We start from the raw sequence: 20449 nt of genomic DNA, 5'->3' as shown, positions 1-20449 counted from the left end.
CTATGCACATTTTTCTCCTTGAAAATTAAAACTTCTAGAAAAAATACTTTCAAAAGTGTTTATAATTATTCATGTAATAGATGCACTGCCTTTTCCATGAACCTACTCCAGGAAAGGTCATCAACAACCTATTAACAACTAGAATCAATTAAGGTTAAGGCACTGCATTCTGTGATTTTTTTTCCCCCCCCTCTGCTTCAGTTGAGGCTGATTCCTACCTATCCTGGCTTTCTGGTCACTTCCATATTCATGTTCCATCTCATTCTTTAGAGGGGCTTCTTTGTTAGCTTGCTGGGGTTCTATTTTTAACTCCTCTCTTTTTTTGGGCCAGTTGTGGGGCTTGAACTCAGGGCTTGAGCACTGTCCTTGAATTTTTCTCAAGGTTAGAGCTCTACCACTTGAGCCACAGCACCACTTCCAGTTTTTTTCTATGTATGTGGTACCAAGGAATTGAAACAGGGTCTTTGTGCATGCTAGGCAAGCACTTTACTACTAGGCCAAACTCCCGGCCCCTAACTCCTCTCTTTTTTGTCCAGATACACTTAAGGGTGATCTCATCCACATTTATGCTTTTTGCTAGTATCAGTATGATCAAAGCTTTTATTAAAGCTTCTCTTTTTGGTGGTTCTAGGGTTTGAGTTCAGGGCTTCATGTTTGGCAGGCACATTTTCTACTACTTAAGCTCCTGCCACCCTTTCGGCTTTATTTTTTCAGCTATATAGGGTCTTTTTGCGGCGGGGAAGGGTGGGGGAAAGAATCTGGTTTTACTAAACCATAATCCTTCTGCCTATGCTTCCTGTGTAGCTGGGATTACAGATGTACCTCTATGGCCAACTTATTTGTTTGGATGAGAATCCTGATTACTTATTATCTAGGCTGGTCTCAAACTGTAATCCTAATATTTACCCCTTAAATAGATGGGATTAAATCTGTGAGCCACTATGCCCAGCCTGTATTTCTATATTGGATTCAGATTTCATTCCTCAATTGCAGACTCACGTTTCTAGTATTTTGTTTTTACTAGCTATGAAAGACACCATGCAACTCAACGTATCAAAACTAGAAGATGTCATATTGTTTTATAGCTGTTTCTGCATTTCAAACCTGAAGTGATGGTGTTCACATTCATCTAGTTGTTCAAGCTAGAAGCCAGTGAGCCTATATTCTTGTTTCTTTAGTGCCCCACGTCTATAAGTTTACTACTATTCCATACTATTTCCTAAAACGTTTTCAGATTTATCCTTGTCCATCTCTGATGCACTTTTTATACATTCAGTTTATTACCTAGACTATCTTGCAACTCAAACCACTTTCCTCTAAGTATTACATTTTGCTACTGAGACTGAGTGGGCCATACCCACTTAAAAATCAAATTCCTTGGTGATTTTCCAGGTTAATAAGGTTCAACTTATGAGGGTACTACTAAACAAGGGCTTTATGACTATTCTTTCCAGTCTTATTTCCAGGTTCTTTTCCCGTTACTAATCCTCAATTCAAATGAGCTGGATCTATGGTATAGTTTCTCAAATGTACCAGACTACTTTAACCTTTACTACATATTTTTCTTTGTTTTGAGACAGAATCTCACTATACATCTCAGGCTGGCCTCAGACTCAGAATCCTTGGGGCCTACATTTCCCTGGTATTGAGATTACATGCATGAGCCAACACGCTCAGAAGCTTAGAGCAGTTTTACCTATACCTCACTTAACTGTCTAGAATGCTACTCATTTTCATGGTTAATTCTGTCTTTTATTCCTTCTGTATAGTTCCCTTTCCAACCCTGAGGTAGAAATAAGCTTTGAGTTATCATTGTTAGAATGTGTCTCTCAAAGTTCATGTGCTGGAAACTAAATCCCAAATTTAACTGTGTTCAGAAAGACCTGAGACTTCTAAGAGTCATGGAGGTTCTGCCCTCATGAATGTCCTTATCACAAGAGCAGGTTTATTATAAATGTGTGTTTCTTTTTTCCTTGTGCACACTCTTTTGCCCTTCTGTTTTTGCCAAGGGTGGCACAGCAGAAGCCCTTGCTAGATATAGGCCACTCATCTTGGACTTCTCAACCTTCTGAACTTAAGAGATAAATTTCTGGGACTAGGGATGCAGCTCTGTGGTACAGTATATATTTAGCATCCATAGCATGCACTAGACTTTAGGTTTAATCTCCAGCACCCAGAACAAAACACACTGTTATTTATAAATTACCCAGTCTGATCTTCTCTTATAGTATGGGTGAAGACAATACCCTTTGCTATAAAGAATGTAAAGCCAAAGTACAGCCATCTGTTTACTGTTTACTTGTCCACATCCTACTAGTTCATTGAGGGTTGTACCTAAGGGGTTTTCTTTTTTTCCTGTTTGTATTCTTACTAGCTAGCACTCTTCTTAGGATTCATTAGGGAGGTGATTGTGTTTATGGAATAAAGTAATGAAGCTAGGGGACAGACAAATCATACTGGTAGAGGCTTGCTAAGGCTTGAAGAATGAGAAATTTTCATGTTTTGACCTCCCTTTGAACCAAGAAAATCTCATTAGGCAAATTTTTTAGTATTATTTAGAATAAAAGGTACATACTGCTCTTTGGAGATCCCTGTTCAGTCAGATAAAGATACTTATTTAGTATTTCTTCATTGAGGAGAGATTCTCAGAGTGCTCTGGAAACTTCTAATGTTCTCTAAAATGGTTTTAGGGATCTAACTACCTTAATGATACTAGATTATTTGCCTTTTTCATTTTTATTATATTCCAAATGTATAATGCAGTTTCTTAGAGGCTCTGTGATGTGCAAGATTACAACAGATTAAATACTAAAGCAGATGTATATAATAATCCAACTGCTTTCTATTGGATCAGACCCTAAAACAATTTGTAACTATGTTACAAACTTTAAAAAGTTAAAAATCAAAATGTCATTATTCTCATGTGTGTATGTATATATACACTTGTATATTTACAAATTATCACTTTAAAAAATATCATAATTTGTGTTAATGTGTGACAGGTTTATTATTCTAACAAAGAACTAGTTTTAAAAGTTTCTAATTCAATTTGTAGTATTATAAATATCAGTAAGTCAGTCATAAGCACCAGGTATTTGGGATCCTCAATCATTTTTGAGGGTGAAGTTATTACTGGCACAGGTAACTGAAAGTATTGTAGGCAGTTGACAGGCCAGTATCCAATATTTATTAGTGTAGAATTGACACTGTGGTTTCTGTGAAAGGAAAAAACCTAGCAGCTGAGGGATATTAGCATTCTTCTAAAACATACAATTCTGATTTCATAACAGGACTTGGGAGCTTCCAGTTAACTCTAAATAAACAAGATCATGGGCTCCAAAATTTCTGGGCTGAGGCCCTGATTGTTTGTTTTTTTTTTTCCCCCTACCAGTCCTGGGGCTAAATTCAGGGCCTGGGCACTGTCTCTGAACTTACCACTTGAGCCCCAGCACCACTTCCTGCTTTTTTTTTTTTTTTGGTGGATGTGCTTCTGAGGAATTGAACCCACCTTCGTGAATGCTAGGCAAGCACTCTCCCACTAAGCCACGCTGTTGGCCCTGAAAATTGTTTTTTAAACTAGTTATTCAGCTGATTTTCTTTTGCTGTCTTTCCTTTTCAGGCAGGATTATGGTATGTAAATTGGCCTCAGACTCATAATGTAGACCCAAGTAGTTTACACTTGCGATCACCTTGCCTCAATCTCCTGGGTACTGAGATGATAGGAAGAGTCACTCCAACCAGCTGCCTCAGATGATTGGCAAGAGTATTTCAGGTACGAGTATGGAAGTTACAAGTAATCAGAGCCAGCTTCCTGGAATGGATAGGCACTTGAGTATATTATGAAGCAGGGAAGGGCATTATCTTGAGATCAAGGTAGAAAGGAAGTTCAGGGAGAACAAACAGCAGAAAAAGAACAGTAGGTAAACTAGGCAACAGACTCTGAAGAGCAAGCAGACTTATTAGGCTGAAGTGTATAATTTGTTTAGAAGTATAGTTACAGAACTAAATTTGAGTCTACAGTACATTATGAGGTACTTTGAAATCACAACAATGATTTCAAAAAAAATCTTTTCAAAAATTCTATTTAAAATTCTTGAGCAGAAACAAATGAGATGAAACAGCCTTTCTGGTGATTTAAGTGTAACAGCTACAAACTAGGTAAGATAAAGCCAGCAGGGATTGTGAGTAAAGGTTAGGATGACACTTTCAGCTTTCATAAAATTTCTAGTTACTGTGATGCAAAATGGTGTACGCAGTACCTTCTAATTTTTGGATACGTGCAGCTCTGATATCAAGAAGATGAACATATTGTTCCATTTTAAGTTCATAATCTTGCTGCAAATTTTCCATCTTAAGGGTCACTGTCTCAACTTCCATCTAAAAAAAAATCAGATAATCAGTTTCAATACTTAAGGTTAGTTTCACTTTCACTTTTTAGAGTTCCTATGATGTAAACTTTTTTTTTCCCAGTTCTGGTGCTTTCTCAAGTCTAGAGCTCTATCACTTGAGCCACAGTATCACTTCCAGCCTTTTCTCTGTATGTAGTACTGAGGAATTGAACCAAGGTCTTTGTGCATGCTAGGCAAGCACTCTACCACTAGGCCAAACTCTTAGCCACAAACTTTTTTTTTTTAATATGGAATGCCAGCTATATACCATTGTTTCTTGACCTCAAATAGTTTATCATTCAGAAAACTGTTTGGCAATGTTCACAAATCAAAAGTGAAATAAACAAAACTCTGGAATTCTTTTATGGAGATGAGTTTCTAATCTGTTAAATGCTAATGTGAGGTGGCTGTAGCACGACCTCAGGATAATGGATTCATCTAACACGGTTACTACGCACTCCCCCACAATATTTGTACGCTATTCTAATCTCTCAAGATATCTGTAAGCTAATTATTCTAAGTATTTAGTTACAAATCTAAATTCCAGAGACATAGAACAGTTGATAACTTTTAATAAGGTTATTGCAGAGAGTAATACATAGCACTTCTTTAAAAAGAAACCTTTTTTCTCAATTTAGTGTATTCTATTACCTGATAATCTTTATTGATTTTGTGTTGCATAATTAGCATGTTTCTTGTCTTTTCAAGTTCTTGCACAGTTTCTGCATGAGTTGCCTGCAACTCTCTCATGGAGCGTTCTAGATCTTTATTTATTTTGCTATCTACTTTCTCTAGAAAGGAAAGGTCTCCATTTTTTTGTTCTTTCTGAGCCTAAAACAGAAAAACATGTTTTATTACTAAAATAAGAAATATTAAAATGTGATCCTGTGAATTAAAATAGATATAGCAGGAAATAGAGCATATATTTTGAATTAATATACTATTTTCTGCCAGAAATAAAGTAATCATACATATATTTTGATAGAGATCTGAAACAATTACAAACATATCAAAAAAGTTTGCTTCATGATAACAAAGAATCACAGAAATTTGTATTTCCTTATTTAATAAACTGTACAAAGGGATTTGAAAAGCAAGGAAGTATGTTTTCTTGTATTGTTGATAACAGAATAGCCCAGAGCTAGAAAACATCTTCTGGTTATATTTATAATTCCATGTTTTACTTAAGATAACAGGGTTCAAACCAAGGTCTCTTAGGGAAGAAAAGTGTAAACCTAAAAGGTTAGCTGTAATAAGCATTTTACTTTTACTTGGCCCAATATAAAACTAAAGAAAGTGCTTTAAGTAACAAGTTTTTGAGGTCTAAATGTAATTTTGATGTCATTATAAAATATGAATACGTTGTAGTAAAATATCACCTGAACAGTCTTATGTCTTAGTGCATATTTTACACATATCAGCTCTACTAAGTTTCAGAAGATGCACAAATAATTCAACCTCCAAAGATAAAGGTTACAGATAAAAGTCATTATTATATTCAAACACATGTAGACATGTGATTCCTGGTCAAGTTCAAAAAGGTACCTTTATAAACAGGAGGGCTTCACTTAATTCATCAGCATTAATATCACTTTCCTGAAACAGATTAAACAAAAGATCATAATGAGATATTTATGAAAGTACAGGAAGAGGCTTTGCAGGTAATCAGAACAAGCACAAAAACAAAAGCTGCTTGGTAAAGTTAGTAAGTAATATGCTTAAACTCTTGTTTTGAAAATACTTATGCTTGTATCCGTATCTATGCATAGATAAAATACATAAAATTTTAAAATAAGGAAATAGTTTACCTGGTTAAAAAACTTCATGCGGTTTTTAAGTTCATCAAATTGTTGCTTTTGTTCCAGGTACTGTAACTGTAGGTTTCTATTCTCTTGAACAAGTTTCTCATTTTGGTCTTAAAAAATACAGTCAGTAAAATTAGAAAGACAAGTGAGTATTAGTTCTAAGAACAAACTATAGGTGAATTTTACATATCAAGTCTGATCTAGTACTGTTCAGGTCCCAGAGAAACTAAGTGAATACCTCAACGAAGGCAGCAGGGGAACGGAGAGCAAATGAACGGTGCCATGTGCCTACCATATGATACACTTGCTTATTGGAAACCTAAGACTTGAATTCATAGCATTAATATAAGGAAGCTATAGTCTCTAACACTTCAAAGCTACATTCTGTTTAAAATGCTCAATAATGTTTCTGAATCTATGATTTTCACTTAGTTATTAACAATCCTGAAAGGCGTGCAAACTATATTTTTGACCTCTTTGTATTTTCATTTTCCAATTTAGCATAAAGCATAAAACCCAGCAATAAATGATAAAGTTAGAGCTCACAATTTGCAGTATTAAAAAAAAATCTTTTCCAATAGGAGAAACAGATTCTCAACAAGGGTAAGGTAGTACCAATAATATGTGTTCACTGAATTCATGTTAGTGATTAGCAAAATATGAGTTCAGAGCTATCTTTACAGAATGGATATGGTTATTTGTGTCTAGATACTCATTCACTGTGGTTTCCAAGCATGAGTATAAAACAGAGCTACAAAAATGGCAAATTTACTTTCTTCATTCAATATATTTAAGTTATTTTTTTGGAAATTATTTTATTGTTTAACTTAAATTTTTTTAAGCATGAAAGCTGGCTAACAAATCTGCATTTTCAGTCACATAATCTGAAGTGTATTTTTCTGAACAGTCCACAAAGAATAACTGACCATCACAGTGGACAAGCGTAAAACAATGTCATTCAGAGAGTCTTAATATTTTTTTTTTTGCCAGTCCTGGAGCTTGGACTCAGGGCTTGAGCATTGTTCTTGGACTTTCTCAAGGCTAGAGCCCTACCACTTGAGCCACTGCACCACTTCTGGCTTTTTCTTTTTATTTTAACTTAATTTTTATTTTATTGTTGGGGTAATGTTTAGAGGGGTTACAGTTACATTTGCCAGGTAGTAGATGCATTACTTCTTACAGATTGATACCCCTTCTCATGTTTTTGTCCCCATTTCCTTCTCCCCATCCCCTCTCCCAATCATCGTGTTTCCCCCCTCCCTTTCCTATTTCAAATAAACAAATAAATGTATATATAATATACTGGTACCAAAGTCAGTAAAAATATGAGATTAACCAAAGGGCAAAAAAAGAGAAGAGAAATAAAATAGTACATTAAGAACAATCACACAAGGTAAAGCTCTTGTTACCATATCCTAGAGATCCTTTCATTGAGTATCATCCTCTATGACCTTATGTACTTAGGTTTTGAGCTATTGTAATCCTCGGCTACTAGAGTCCTATGTGTGTACTAATTATTACAAATGAGGGAACCCACTGAGCCTATGTTCCTTTGGGTCTGGCTTACTTCACTTAATGTGATTTTTTTTCCAAGTCTTTCCATTTCCTTACAAATGGGGCAATGTCATTCTTTCTGTTGGCAGCATAGAATTCCATTGTGTATAAGTACCACATCATCTTGATCCAATCATCTACTGAGGGGTTGGTTCCATATCTTTGCTATGGTAAATAGTGCTGTAATGAACATTGTTGTGCTAGTGGCTTTAGTATGTCCTTGTTTCTGGACATTTGGGTAAATGCCAAGGCATACTTCCAGCTTTTTCTATGTGGTACTGAGGAATCAAAATCCAGATCTTTGTGCATGCTAGGCAAACACTCTACCACTAGGCCAAACTCTTGGCCTCTTTACATTCTCAACAATCCTGTTTATTGCAGGTCCTCAATTTAGTTGTGCATTTTTCTTTCCTTTTCTTAAAGTCAATTTGCCAAGAATTCTTTCCATGAATGCATTTGCATTGACTGAATTTATACAAAAATGTGTTTCTGACTTTTGTAAGGCTTTATGTTCCCAAGCTATAAATACAACATATAAGTAACAGTATTAAAGCATAGCCTTAAGAAGAAACAAACTAAATGTGGATGTCTTTACTGTCACATATTTCCTGGCAATCTAAAAGTAACAAAAAACTTACAACTTTAATATACAAAAATAGAGACAATTAAATATAAAAATCTAAATCCCTACCCTTTTTAGAAAGAAACTGGACACCTCTATACAAGCTAGTTGTGCAGGTGCTCTACTACTTGAGCCACACCCTCAAGTCCCTTTTGCAGGGAGTAGAGAAGGTAAATTCTGCTATTACAGCCTATGCTGCCTTCACATTTTGTCTTTTCACCTGCTTCTGTTTCTTCTGAATACCTGAGATGATAGTTGTGGACCACCATGTCCTGCTTAAATATAAAAATTTATCTTAGCCTTTGAATCTTCTATCAATATCTTAGGGTATAAAAACATATTTAGTAAAGAATTTCTGGCAGGACTCTGGCAGTGCATGCGTACACATACTAGGAGGCTGAGATCAGGAAGATTGTAGTTTGAAGTCTGTTGGGACAGAAAAGCTCGAACTGCATTTCCAAAATAACCAGCAATGTAAGAGGGCTGGAGGCAAATTTCAAGTGCTAGAGTGCCACTGTATCAAGTGTAAAGCGCTGAGTACAAGCTTTAGTATTGACCCAAACCAAAACAAACCCAAATGTGAAAAATACCTGGAAATTCTGATGGTAAAGGTCAGATACTTTTAAAATTAGCATTAAAATGAATATTTCTATGACGAAAAATACTTTAACCAGTGAGAGGAATAGGGCTGTGGGATTCTTCATATGGATTGGGTTAAAAGAACAAAACTCTGCTGTCCTCAGTATTTACTTTTACGTATTTGTGGTGTTTAATTTTTTTGCTATTGCCTAATCTTCTATCTAGTTGTTACATTTCCAACATTTATTAGGGTTCCAGAAGAGGGCTAAAGCAAGAGGTCATGGCACAGAATGCATTCTGATTTTTTCTTTCCTTTTTTTTTTTTTTTAAAAAAAAAAAACAAACAAAAACCAGTCCTGGGCTTTTAGCTCAGGGCCTGCGCATTGTCCTTGGACTTTCTCCAGCTCTACCACTTGAGCCACAGCACCACTTCCAGCTTTTTTATGTATGTGGTACCGAGGAATTGAACCTGGGTCTTCATGTATGCTAGGCAAGCACTCTACCACTAGGCCAAACTCCTGGGAAACCACTCTGATTTTTCCATGCTCCAGGTTTCCTATACTTTCAGTTTTTCAGAGCAGTTCCTAAGAATGATATGCAAATACAACAGGAATAAAGTTACGAAAATGTTTCCACCTTCTGCCCATTTTTGTTTCAACAACTATGTCCTTATTCATTGTTTTTTTTTTTTTGTTTTTTTTTTTTTTTTTGTTTTTTTTTTTTTTTTGCCAGTCCTGGACTTGACCTCAGGGCCTGAGCACTGTTCTTGGACTTTCTCAATGTTAGAGCTCTACCACTTGAGCCTCAGCACTATTTCTGGCTTTTTTCTATGTATGTGTTACCAAGGAATTGAACCCAGGTCTTAATGCATGCTAGGCAAGCACTCTACCACTAGGCCAAACTCCCAGCCCTGTTTTTTTTTTCTTTCTTAAAAGCTAGGTCATGATAAGTGGGAGAGTATGTTAGTAGGAGAAGACATCAGTATCACAGAGGACCAGTGAACTCTCTACTGAATTATGGATAGTTACACACTCTACTCTTCCTTTCTCAAACTGTTCATTGAAGATATATAACTCTTTGGTTTTAAAAAAGAGGAAATAGACTTGCTGAATTATAATATGAAAAATCAAAGCACTCTGTACTAGATGTCAAATCATAGGTAAGGAGGGTATTTTTCAAGAAACAGGCTAAACTAAACAGCATTTTATTCAAATGAGATAACATTTCACTCTTTCAAACTTCTGTTCTTCCAGCACACCATTAATAAGAGTGCAGCGAACAATTCTGCTAAACAATTTTCAGAGCCCCTTTGTGCTAATATCTTCAGCTGTGATCAATATAACCATGTGTATTATGCTGAATTATGCATTTCAGCTAAAGATAGAAAGGGACTTTCAAACGCAAGCCCTTAAACACATGCAGTTAATTTAAGCATTAACCAAATGTGGACTGCATTTACATATTCTCCCCAACATATTCACACAATCTGAAACTAATTTGTACCTTGAATAAAGAGGTGAGTATTCTCTAAAAATAATTTGCCAGTTAGATGAATGACTACAAAAAGCTAGGGAAACATCTCCTGGCAAAGAACACTTGACACGTGAAAAGAGAAAAGTGTGAGGAGAATTAAACAACTGAAAACTGTAAATGGGAACTTAATCAATATTGAAAGATTGCTTTAAATAATTTCAATTTTTAATTTATTATTTCCTGGAAAAAACGGCTAAATGCTGTGTTATTTTTAATGACTTATTGTAATGCCTTTGCAAAGAAATAAAAACTAAATCCATAGATGGCATATTTGAACTATTCAAAGAAAAATAAGTGGAAAGTAATAGTTCTAACTGTTCTTTTGAAAAGAATTGGGTAATATAAAAATTTGTGTGGAAAGATGCACTTTCTGACATTTAAACAATGAGGTTACTTAAATATTCACCAGTGGAAGATTGTTAAAGCATCTCTGGCACATAGATGATGACACATTTAAAGTTGTACTCAAGGAACAATGTTACAGCTAAGTGTGCTGACAAACTTTTGCAATGTCAGCTACACTGGAGGCATAGTATGATGAGGGATGGAGATCAGTCTGAGCAAAAATGCAAAACCCTATCTAAAGAACTAATGCAAAAAAAGCAATGAGGGACTGGATGTGTATGAATCAAATGGTAGAATTCTGTCTAATAAGTGCAAGGCCTTGAGTTTCAACCTCCAAAAAAACCACAGTAAAAAACAATAGAATGATTCCACAACATAGTAACATATTACCAATGTATATCTTGAGGCTTGTGAAATCGAGTATTTTTATTTTAAGAAGGTTTTATCAGACTTCCCTCCCACCTTGCAGTATAAATGAATCATTTCATCATTTGGAAAAACTCCTAAGAGATAACGATAGACTAGATTAAAAAAAAAGATGAGGATAGACTAGGCAAATTTAAATACCTTAGCAATTATAATACTTAATAAGAGTTCTCAGAATAATAATAAGCAGACTGAAGAGAACACTTCACAAAATTTTTTTTCCATAGGCCAATCAGATGTGTAGGTGTATAGGAGTCAACAGCTTTGTAATTATTGCTGAGGGTAGAATTAGAGGTTTATTTCATTTCTTTTTCTCTTAGGAATGAGCTCTCTTTGATTTCAGAAAAGAGAGAGGGCATACAGAACATTATTTCCTTCAGAAATCAAGAATTTATTGAGCAATTACTGAGACAAAGCACTCTGCTAGGTATTTAGTATTGCACATTGAAATCATATTGAAAGTTTTAAACATCCACCTGGTGAGAAAGTGTCATTTAGTTCACTATCTTCTAGGAAAAAATGTCAAATATTCAGTTGTCAAATTTCGCTTGGTGGGTACATACTGATTATTATTTCATTACAATAAAGCCTTAATGAAAAAGAAAAAGTCTGACCCCAATATTATGGATTGGCCTTTCAATTATTCCCAGGTTGGCACTGAATTTTTGATTTTACTACCTCAGCCTCCTGAGTGCTGGGACTCCTGGCCTCCCAAGTGTTGGGATAACAGGTATGCAGTTGGTTATATTAAATCTTTGGACAGTCTCATTTAAGTGAATTGCAAATTATCAAAAGGAATAATGTCATTATTCTATTATTTGGTTTATCTAGCTGATGAAAAACTGAAACAACTCTTGAATGAAATAATTCATTTTCTCCCTCTGTGCATTTATTTGAAGTACACATATATGTATTATAATACATTAGCTTGGACTTCTTTAAAATTACTATAGTTCTATGAGACAAAAAGAGTGACATCTATGACTTACAATATGAAGTTTACCGATGATTATTTTAGAAGGGACATTTAGGCAAAGTTGCCCGATACTTACATTGTTACAAAACAGAATTAGATCATCTCACTATCAGAGATCTTTTCACTTATGAGAAACAGCACGTATCTACTTTGGCCAGTTTGTCATCTGATACTGCCACTCTGATACTGCTTTGGTTTATACCTGTGTTGCCACCACCGGGCAAATTATATCCTTAATTATTGTCAGTTTCTCCTTATTTGTCTCACTCTTTGAGCACTAGTATGTGCCTGGCACTGTTCTAAATTCTAGAGATATAGCAATGATTATTTGTTGACTGCTGGAAAAAAAAAAGGGCTCAGAAGGGAGGAAAATTAAACAAATTAGATAATCTTGACTAAAAGTAACTTGGAGAAAAAGTGATTCATTTGGGAAAGATGTTACTCTGAGAACAAGAAATTTTGAACTACCAATAAATTCATGCAAGCAGATAGTTGGGATTACAGGCTTTATCCCAGTATTCGGCAAGGTAGCTAGCAAACAGTAGGCAGCAATAAGTACTGACTGACTCAACAAGCCCAAAATGAGTACCTCTTTCAGTCTTTAATCTGTCAAGGACTTCGGTTTTGTCGGTTAAGTCAGATTTTAGGGCAGTCTCAAGCTGAGCAATCTGTACTTTTAGCTGCTGTTCCTTTAATTTCCATTGCTCTTCCTGTGCAGCATTGAAGGCACTGAAAAAACACACGTGACATTCAAGGAAAGCCTGGAAATCAGCTTCGACCGAAAATAATAATGAGCAAAGCTTTTAGTGGCACAGAGACCACTGTCATCATGTCTTAGGAATTAAGTAAACATATGCGGGTGTGCTGCTGTTGAAACCAAGGCGCCTTTCTCAGGCTGCGGTTAGGGAACATGAAAGAGTCTGAGGGATGAGCAAAGGAACTGGCCTTAATTTAGAGCTCTACAGTCAGAAAACTTGGCAGCCTGCAGCTTTTGTGGGACTAGTAAAGGAATTCAGATACTGTACACACTCCAGAGGAATCCACAATTCAAAACCTCAGCAACTGACATCAGGCAAAATCATTCTCTCCCATTAACAAGCTCTCTTAATATTGAGAAAATGGCCTTTCTCCCTGATCATGAATTTGGTGAAATTTTTAGAATTTGTGATAACAAAGCATATTGAACCATATGGCAGCAATTCTGATATGAATTAAATAGTCATGATAATGTGGTTCTGTCTGAAAAAAACCCAAAACAATAGACAAAGAACAAACAATTTTAACATGACTGGCATGAAACTGGTACCCTGTGTTTGATAAAAAGTATGAAGACAGCTACTAATCCTCAGTAAAAGTATAGCAGTTTTATTTATGATTAAAATACCTGAAGGAAAAACAAGATTAAAAAAAATAAATGAATGGGAGGCCAGGAGCATAGCCTACTGGTTAGAATGCTTGTCTAACATGCACGCAGCCCTGGGCTTGATTCCCTGGTATCAAATATACAGAATAACCTGGAAGTGGTGCTGTGGCTCAAGTGGTAGAGCTCTAGCCTTGAGAAAGCTCAAGGACCAGTGTCCAGGTCCTGAGTTCAAGCCTCAGGAGTGGCAAAACAAAAACAAAACTGAATAGTACTCAGAAGGTTTAAGATACCCATTCATTTACTCATGGTTCCTGGATGCTGGTCTACATATGGTGCTATCCCAGCTAGCAGCATTCCACTCAGGGAAATTCAGAAATGAAGGACCTATGCCTAAGAACTCAGACTTTCACAAAGCTCCCCAGGTGATAGCCAGGTTTTGGAACATTGATCTTGATGCATTTTGGCAGAAAACCATTATCTGTAAAGCTTGATATGACTGAATGATCATCAGCAGCTTTGACCCTTCGATATTAAACACAGTAAATGAGATGAAAATTTACTGAATCTGGTGTTCTACTGATGAAGTAAATGGAAAAGAGACATATTATTGAAAATTGCCTTTAATGTTGCTCTCAACTAGTCTTGAGGTTTAATTCCAAAACAGATACTCTGGAATAGCTTTTAAAAGAGCAACTCTGTGCATGCATTTCACATTTTGAACATTTTTATTGCATTTACAATAATATGACATTGAAAATAAACGGAATTCTAGAAGTTCCTTTAAATATAACATCTTTTTTTCTATCAATGCTCTCATTTCATATATGGAGCTTTAAAAATAGCATGGATTTGATATACCAATATTTTAAGCTAATTTTATCAAACATACAATTACCTTAATTGCAATCCAAATAATATATATATATATACTTTAATTACTAAATAAATCTTTTACAAGCTTATTTAAATACAAAGAACAAACATAATTTATGTCTGGCTAAATTATATCTACCAAATGTATATACACATATATGAATATGATTATATGTATGTATATATGTATGAGTATGTATGTATGTTGTGTATTATCAAAAACATACACTACCTGAAAAAAATTAGCATGATGAAACAGGCACAACTATACATTATATCAGATGCCCAAAATGAGAAACAGTAGTGTTCCAATAGCATTAGTACCAGAAAAAAGATCACCAACAGCTAATCTGGCAGAAACATCAGAAGCTGTATGTGCTCAAATTAAGAACAATTTAGCAGCCTGGTTTTTCCAAACCCACAAAATACTAGTGTAAATCAGCATAAGTCAATCTGAATTTAGTCCACTGCTATCTTCCTCTAAATTTAGGATTACATTCCACTGGAGTTTCATGAGGAATTCCTTTTGAATTTACTGTATTCGTCTATGCTTGGAGCCATCTGTGTAACTATAAATGGTGAGCCACATCTGGCTTCATTTTCTTTGTAAGGGCTGTATACATGATTAAATCTGCATATGAGAACAGTCTTGAAGAACCTTTTATTCATGAAAATGTTGTGAGATACTGCTAACAGTGACAACTAAGGGAGAACGATAGTCTTTGTACCTATTTTGCTGTCACATGATGTTACAAGAGTAGTAAAATGACGGTGTCTCCTGGATGGCCTGTGCTGTTGGTGCCTGGGGTCACTGGCATGTCAACTGGCATCTCTGGGCCTCAGCATATTATACATGCACACACACCCATGATCAAAGACTCGATAAGCTCAAAATGAAAAGTCAAAGTTTCTTCTCCACACTCAGGTCCTTTTTTTTTTTCCTTTCTTTCCTAACCATGTTCAAAGACACTGAAACAAACTCTAAATGATCCATAAAGAAATCCATAGGTACTATAGTCAGGAAGACTGCAGGAGAAAGGTGCTATTTATATAAAAAAAAAAGCACAAAAAGTCCACAGGTGGTCAGTAGTGCCCTTAAATTTCAAATATTTGATGAGTAGCACAACATAAAAACTTGAGCTACTTAATTATAAAAAGGGTTATTATAATCTTCAAAAACTAGACTTTTTTTTTTTTAAAAAAACATATCAGTGTCACTCTTAGGGTAAAGTCACTTCAAAATAACTTAGAATTGGAGGGTGATGTGTATGTGTGCATGTTCAGATATATGCAAGAGGTTTTTAAAAGTGTGATTAAAAACTATGTTTTTAGGTTTTCTAAGTTATTTGTATGTGTATGTTAAATTTATTAGTTTCATACCCTTAAGAGTTATAGTAACTTAAAAAATGAAACACACCATATTATGGTAAAACTTACCAAATAGCCTTAACTGCAAAAATTTTATTCTGAACTTTCAAAATTTCTTAAACTTCTTATTTCTTGGCAAAAATGCTTTAGCATATTAGAAAAGGCTCATACCAAAGATTAACATGAGGATTTTTATCTTACTACACGATTCTCTAGTATGTCATATTCAAGTAATAAACGCATTCAAAATTTCATTTGAGAAAGCAGGACGAGAATGTAATCTGCAAATCATATTTTTTCTTCTGAAAACTAGCCAATTTTGAATAACAAATAAATGCTCTTCTTAAAACATACCACTAGAATGACTCCCAAGCAAGGAGTACATGTACTTTTTGACAAACATTAGCTGTTAGTAGCGCTCAATAATAGTGAAATGAAACAAAAGTGTTGTGAAATAATCTTAGAGATATGGTGCTTATAGTTTCTCCCACCATGCTTCTAAAAATATATTTGTAAAAAATCAAATTAGTGAATTTAATAGTTCTACTTAGTATTTACTAGTTCTACTTAGTATTACATGTACTGTTGTTTTGTGCTTACACACCACTTTTTAACATTAAATGTTTTGCTATTCGTTATACACATGCACATACATGCATCTCATATAAACTCAAGTATAAACAGCATACTGACGTCTGTTTTCTGTGTGAAAGAAAAAAATTGTAGCTCAGGCATACAACATTAAGCAAAAGCCTTCAAAGCTAGATTTACACTCTTAGATCATCTTCTAATATGGAAAGATAAAGTTTTATGGTGATTAAGTAAATATGAGAAAAATATGTCTTGTCAAAATTCCATTTATGTATTAGTCCCAGCTAAGTCTGATGCTTTTTATTTCAAGAAAGTATGTTCAGTAAATTCTCAAAATTGGGGAGAAGCAGAAAATGTAGGAGGGGCAAAGGGCACTTTGAAATTACAAGATGTTTAAGATAACTAGAAATCTATTTCGGAATGTATGACATTCCTCTTATTTCATGTGTGTTTCACATGAACAATTTTCCATCACAATTAAAAGACATGGTGAGGTACTGGGGAAAAAATTCAATATTTAGAGGCAAAAGGATTGGGTTTATATCTTCTACTGGAATCTCAGTAGTGTTTGTGACTCTATTCAACTCCCGATTTTTCCCGCTGGAGTCTATCCCTCATTTATAAAGCACCAGAGAGTAATCTTTTCTGCCATTTAACAGGGTGCTGTGTAATCTGTACATAAACATACAATAACTAATTGGTAGATATAATTAAAAATCTATATATTCTTTTGATGGAAATATAAAACCCTAGGCAAAATATTTAAGTAAAATTAATTACAGTTGATAAGCAAGGGACCAGAATAAACCTCAAAGCAAAATGATCTAGAAAGAGATCCAAGGCCAATCAGACATAAAGATTTTTGGCTAGTTCACCTTATTGGAAGGCCCTAGGTATCCTTCTAGTGGTAACTCTTTTTATACTGAACCACTGTACAAAGTAAAAATTAACACTTACACAGTTTAAATGATACAAATAACTGGAATGATTAATTATAAATGATATAAATTATAAATGATATAAATGGAATAATAAATTTAACATTCTTAGGTAATGTTTCAAAGTAAAAGCTATGCTTACACTTCTTTAGGTAGACTAATTCAAAGTAAAAGCTATGCTTACACTTCTTTAGGTGGAATAATTAAAAAATGTAAAAATAAAATATACAGTTAAAAAGTCAAATGTATTTGCAGCATATATGGTATTTTTTTGTTTCAGTATATAATTGATAGAAGTGATGAGTATTGGATACGTATATAAGATATACATATATATATGTATAATACTCGTTGTGTTTCTTATATAAATGTGTATTTGCCCTTTACTAGTACATACACTGAAAACTTTTTTTTTTTTGCCAGTCCTGAGGCTTGAACTCAGGGCCTGAGCACTGTCCTTGGGCTTTCTTTTTTTGCCAGTCCTGGGCTTGAGCTCAGGGCCTGACCACTGTCCTTGGGTTTTCTTAAGGCTAGAGCTCTGAGTCTCAGCACCACTTCCGGCTTTTTTCTATGTATGTGTTACCAAGGAATTAAACCCAGGCCTTTATGCATGCTAGGCAAGCACTCTTACATCTAGGCCAACTATATTACTTAATAACATTTAATTGTAGAGGAAAATTTTTGTTTCGAACTTTACCAGTAGGAATTAATGCATCAGCTTCATAGTTACCATATTTTAGAAATTAAGTATCCCTTTAACATTTATCTTGGCCAAATGTGTTTCTCTATAAGGAACAGAGAGAACATCTTTGTTGTTGTTTTTTTTTTCCAACATAATAATTCTTGGGTAATTCTTGGGAACACAGTTAAGAGAGCAAAAGGCATTCAACTATTACTTCAGGCCTTCAAGAGTAAGAAATTTCCTTAAGTTATTTCATTCTGTTTTATCTTGTCTGCAACCTGAATGTTTACAATGTCCACATTCCGATGTGTTATGAGGATTTTACTAAAGTGAATGCAGACTATCTAGCAGTGTCTACTAGCCCATAGTTTGTGTTCAATAAAGGATTGGTGGTTACTGGTGACAAAACAGGATGGTTTTCTGAGCAGTAATAATCTACTGGTCATGTTAAAAAGCTGATTGCAATTGCCTTAAAGATTAGTTTTCATTTGTAAAATACATATATACTCTAGTCCTAATTTTTCAATCAATATTAGATATTCTAACAACAAATGCTTTGATAGGAGTTCAAATAAGAAAAATGAAAGAACACATGGAATCATGATTTACCTGTTATAAAGTTTATCATAGTTTTCCTTTAAAAGTTCCCGTTCCTTTTCTAAATCATTAATTCTATCCTGCAGCTAAAATGAAAATAAAATAACAGAGTTTCCATAGAGTTAACAGTTTGCATTCTAAACTGTGAAGATAAAATTATAAGTTAGATAATTATCATAGAACAGTACATAAGAGGACCAAGAGAAGGTAACATGTTTCAATCTTTACTTCCAAACTGCAGCTGCTAACTAGACCACTTACATTGTCTGCGTTTAATTCAGCATTGATTTTTCCCAAGTTGTTAAATAAACATGAAATTAATATTCCTGTTTTAATTTAGTAGAAACGTATGTACAGCTTTATGGTACATGAGCCAGGACTCAATAAAGAATGTGTTAAGAGCATGCTGTTAAATCCTGGGAAACATAATATTTTTTACTTTCCACCATGATGAATTCCATCATTATATGCATTTTGAATTAGTTTTCAACTAACTCATAAAAATAAAGGGATTAACTTTTCTTGAACTTCATGGTTCAAACCAATTGTGTCAATTACTACTAAATTTGAAAGTACAAGTTCTCATGTTACCTGAAATTTTCAAATAGCACATAAATAAAGCTATATATAATGTTTTATCCCAGTGAACAATATTCTCAAATTTGGAGTCATAATTACATCTTTATGACTAAAATATAGATTTTTATATTGTATATCGTTATGAGTCAAATACAGATTTTTATACTCTAGCATTTAAGGTTTTATACATAAGTACATTTTCTCATCGCACTTTTCCCTGTAAATAAGTGTAACCCTTAAAATTCATCTCCATTCTCAAAATCTCTTTGAATACTAATGAGAAACAATAAAAGCTTCTCTACTGAGTAGTGTAGAATGCAAACATCTTAATTTTACTTTGATTCTCCTAGGAATAACTTTTAATATGGCAGGAAAAAACTGGGCTACTTTGGGAGATATGAGTAGTAACAAAAAGAGAAAGGCACTTTTTTTAATGTATATGTACGTATAATTCCAAAGGAATGAAAGTTTATATGTACATACATGTTTATTTACAGCATTAATGAAAGTATTCAAGATATAAAAACTTAAAAGCCTATCAACAAATGAGTCAACAAAGAAATTTAGGTGTGTATATATATGCCACGCATATTATATATATATGTATGTGTTTATATTTCTATGCAATGCATATATATGTATGTTTTTTGTCAGTCATGGTGCTTGAACTCTGGGCCTGAGTGCTGTACTTGAGCTCTTCAGCTCAAGGCTAGTGCTCTACCACTTGAGCCACAGCAACAAAGGCAAATTTTTTTTTTTTTTTTTTTTTTTTTTTTGCCAGTCCTGGGCTTGAGCTCAGGGCCTGAGCACTGTCCTTAGACTTTCTCAAGGCTAGAGCTCTACCACTTGAGCCTCAGCAGGACTTTTGGCTTTTTTCTATGTATGTGGTACCAAGGAATTGAACCTGGGTCTTCGTGCATGCTAGGCAAGCACTCTACCACTAGGCCAAACTCCTTGCCCGAAAGGCAAATTTTTAAGAAATTTCTTAGGAAAGAAAGCTCAGATAATTTCACAAACTTGAAGATATTACAGTATATAACTGTTTCCTCAATAATAGATGTCATTTTTATATTGTGTGTTTCAAATGACTAAGAAGCTGTCACAGGTGAGAAAGTTAAGTTTCATAGGCAAATTAGCATTAAATATTATGTTTTCATATTATGAAAGGATTTTTTTTTGACAGTCTGGGCTTGAGCTCAGGGCCTGAGCACTGTCCTTGGACTTTCTCAA

At 34.5% G+C, this 20449-nt stretch overlaps 1 protein-coding gene across 1 annotated transcript in view; it reads right to left on the bottom strand.

Annotated features, from left to right (window-relative positions):
* Window positions 1-20449, bottom strand: part of Rpgrip1l (RPGRIP1 like) — a 92502-nt gene that overhangs the window by 45520 nt on the left and 26533 nt on the right. The window contains exons 9-14 of the mRNA XM_090357634.1: window positions 18653-18726; window positions 12818-12957; window positions 6197-6303; window positions 5934-5984; window positions 5040-5219; window positions 4260-4377 (exon numbers count right to left, since the gene is read on the bottom strand). Of these exons, the coding sequence (XP_090213760.1) occupies window positions 4260-4377; window positions 5040-5219; window positions 5934-5984; window positions 6197-6303; window positions 12818-12957; window positions 18653-18726 (670 nt within the window). The remainder of the gene's footprint in view (window positions 1-4259; window positions 4378-5039; window positions 5220-5933; window positions 5985-6196; window positions 6304-12817; window positions 12958-18652; window positions 18727-20449) is intronic.

The sequence above is a fragment of the Megascapheus bottae genome, chromosome 24 (assembly GCF_031878675.1).
Source record: "Megascapheus bottae isolate mThoBot1 chromosome 24, mThoBot2.hap1, whole genome shotgun sequence".
NCBI lineage: Eukaryota > Metazoa > Chordata > Mammalia > Rodentia > Geomyidae > Megascapheus > Megascapheus bottae.
Note: the sequence above shows the minus strand (reverse complement) of the source record. Positions and strands in the feature narration are given on the sequence as shown.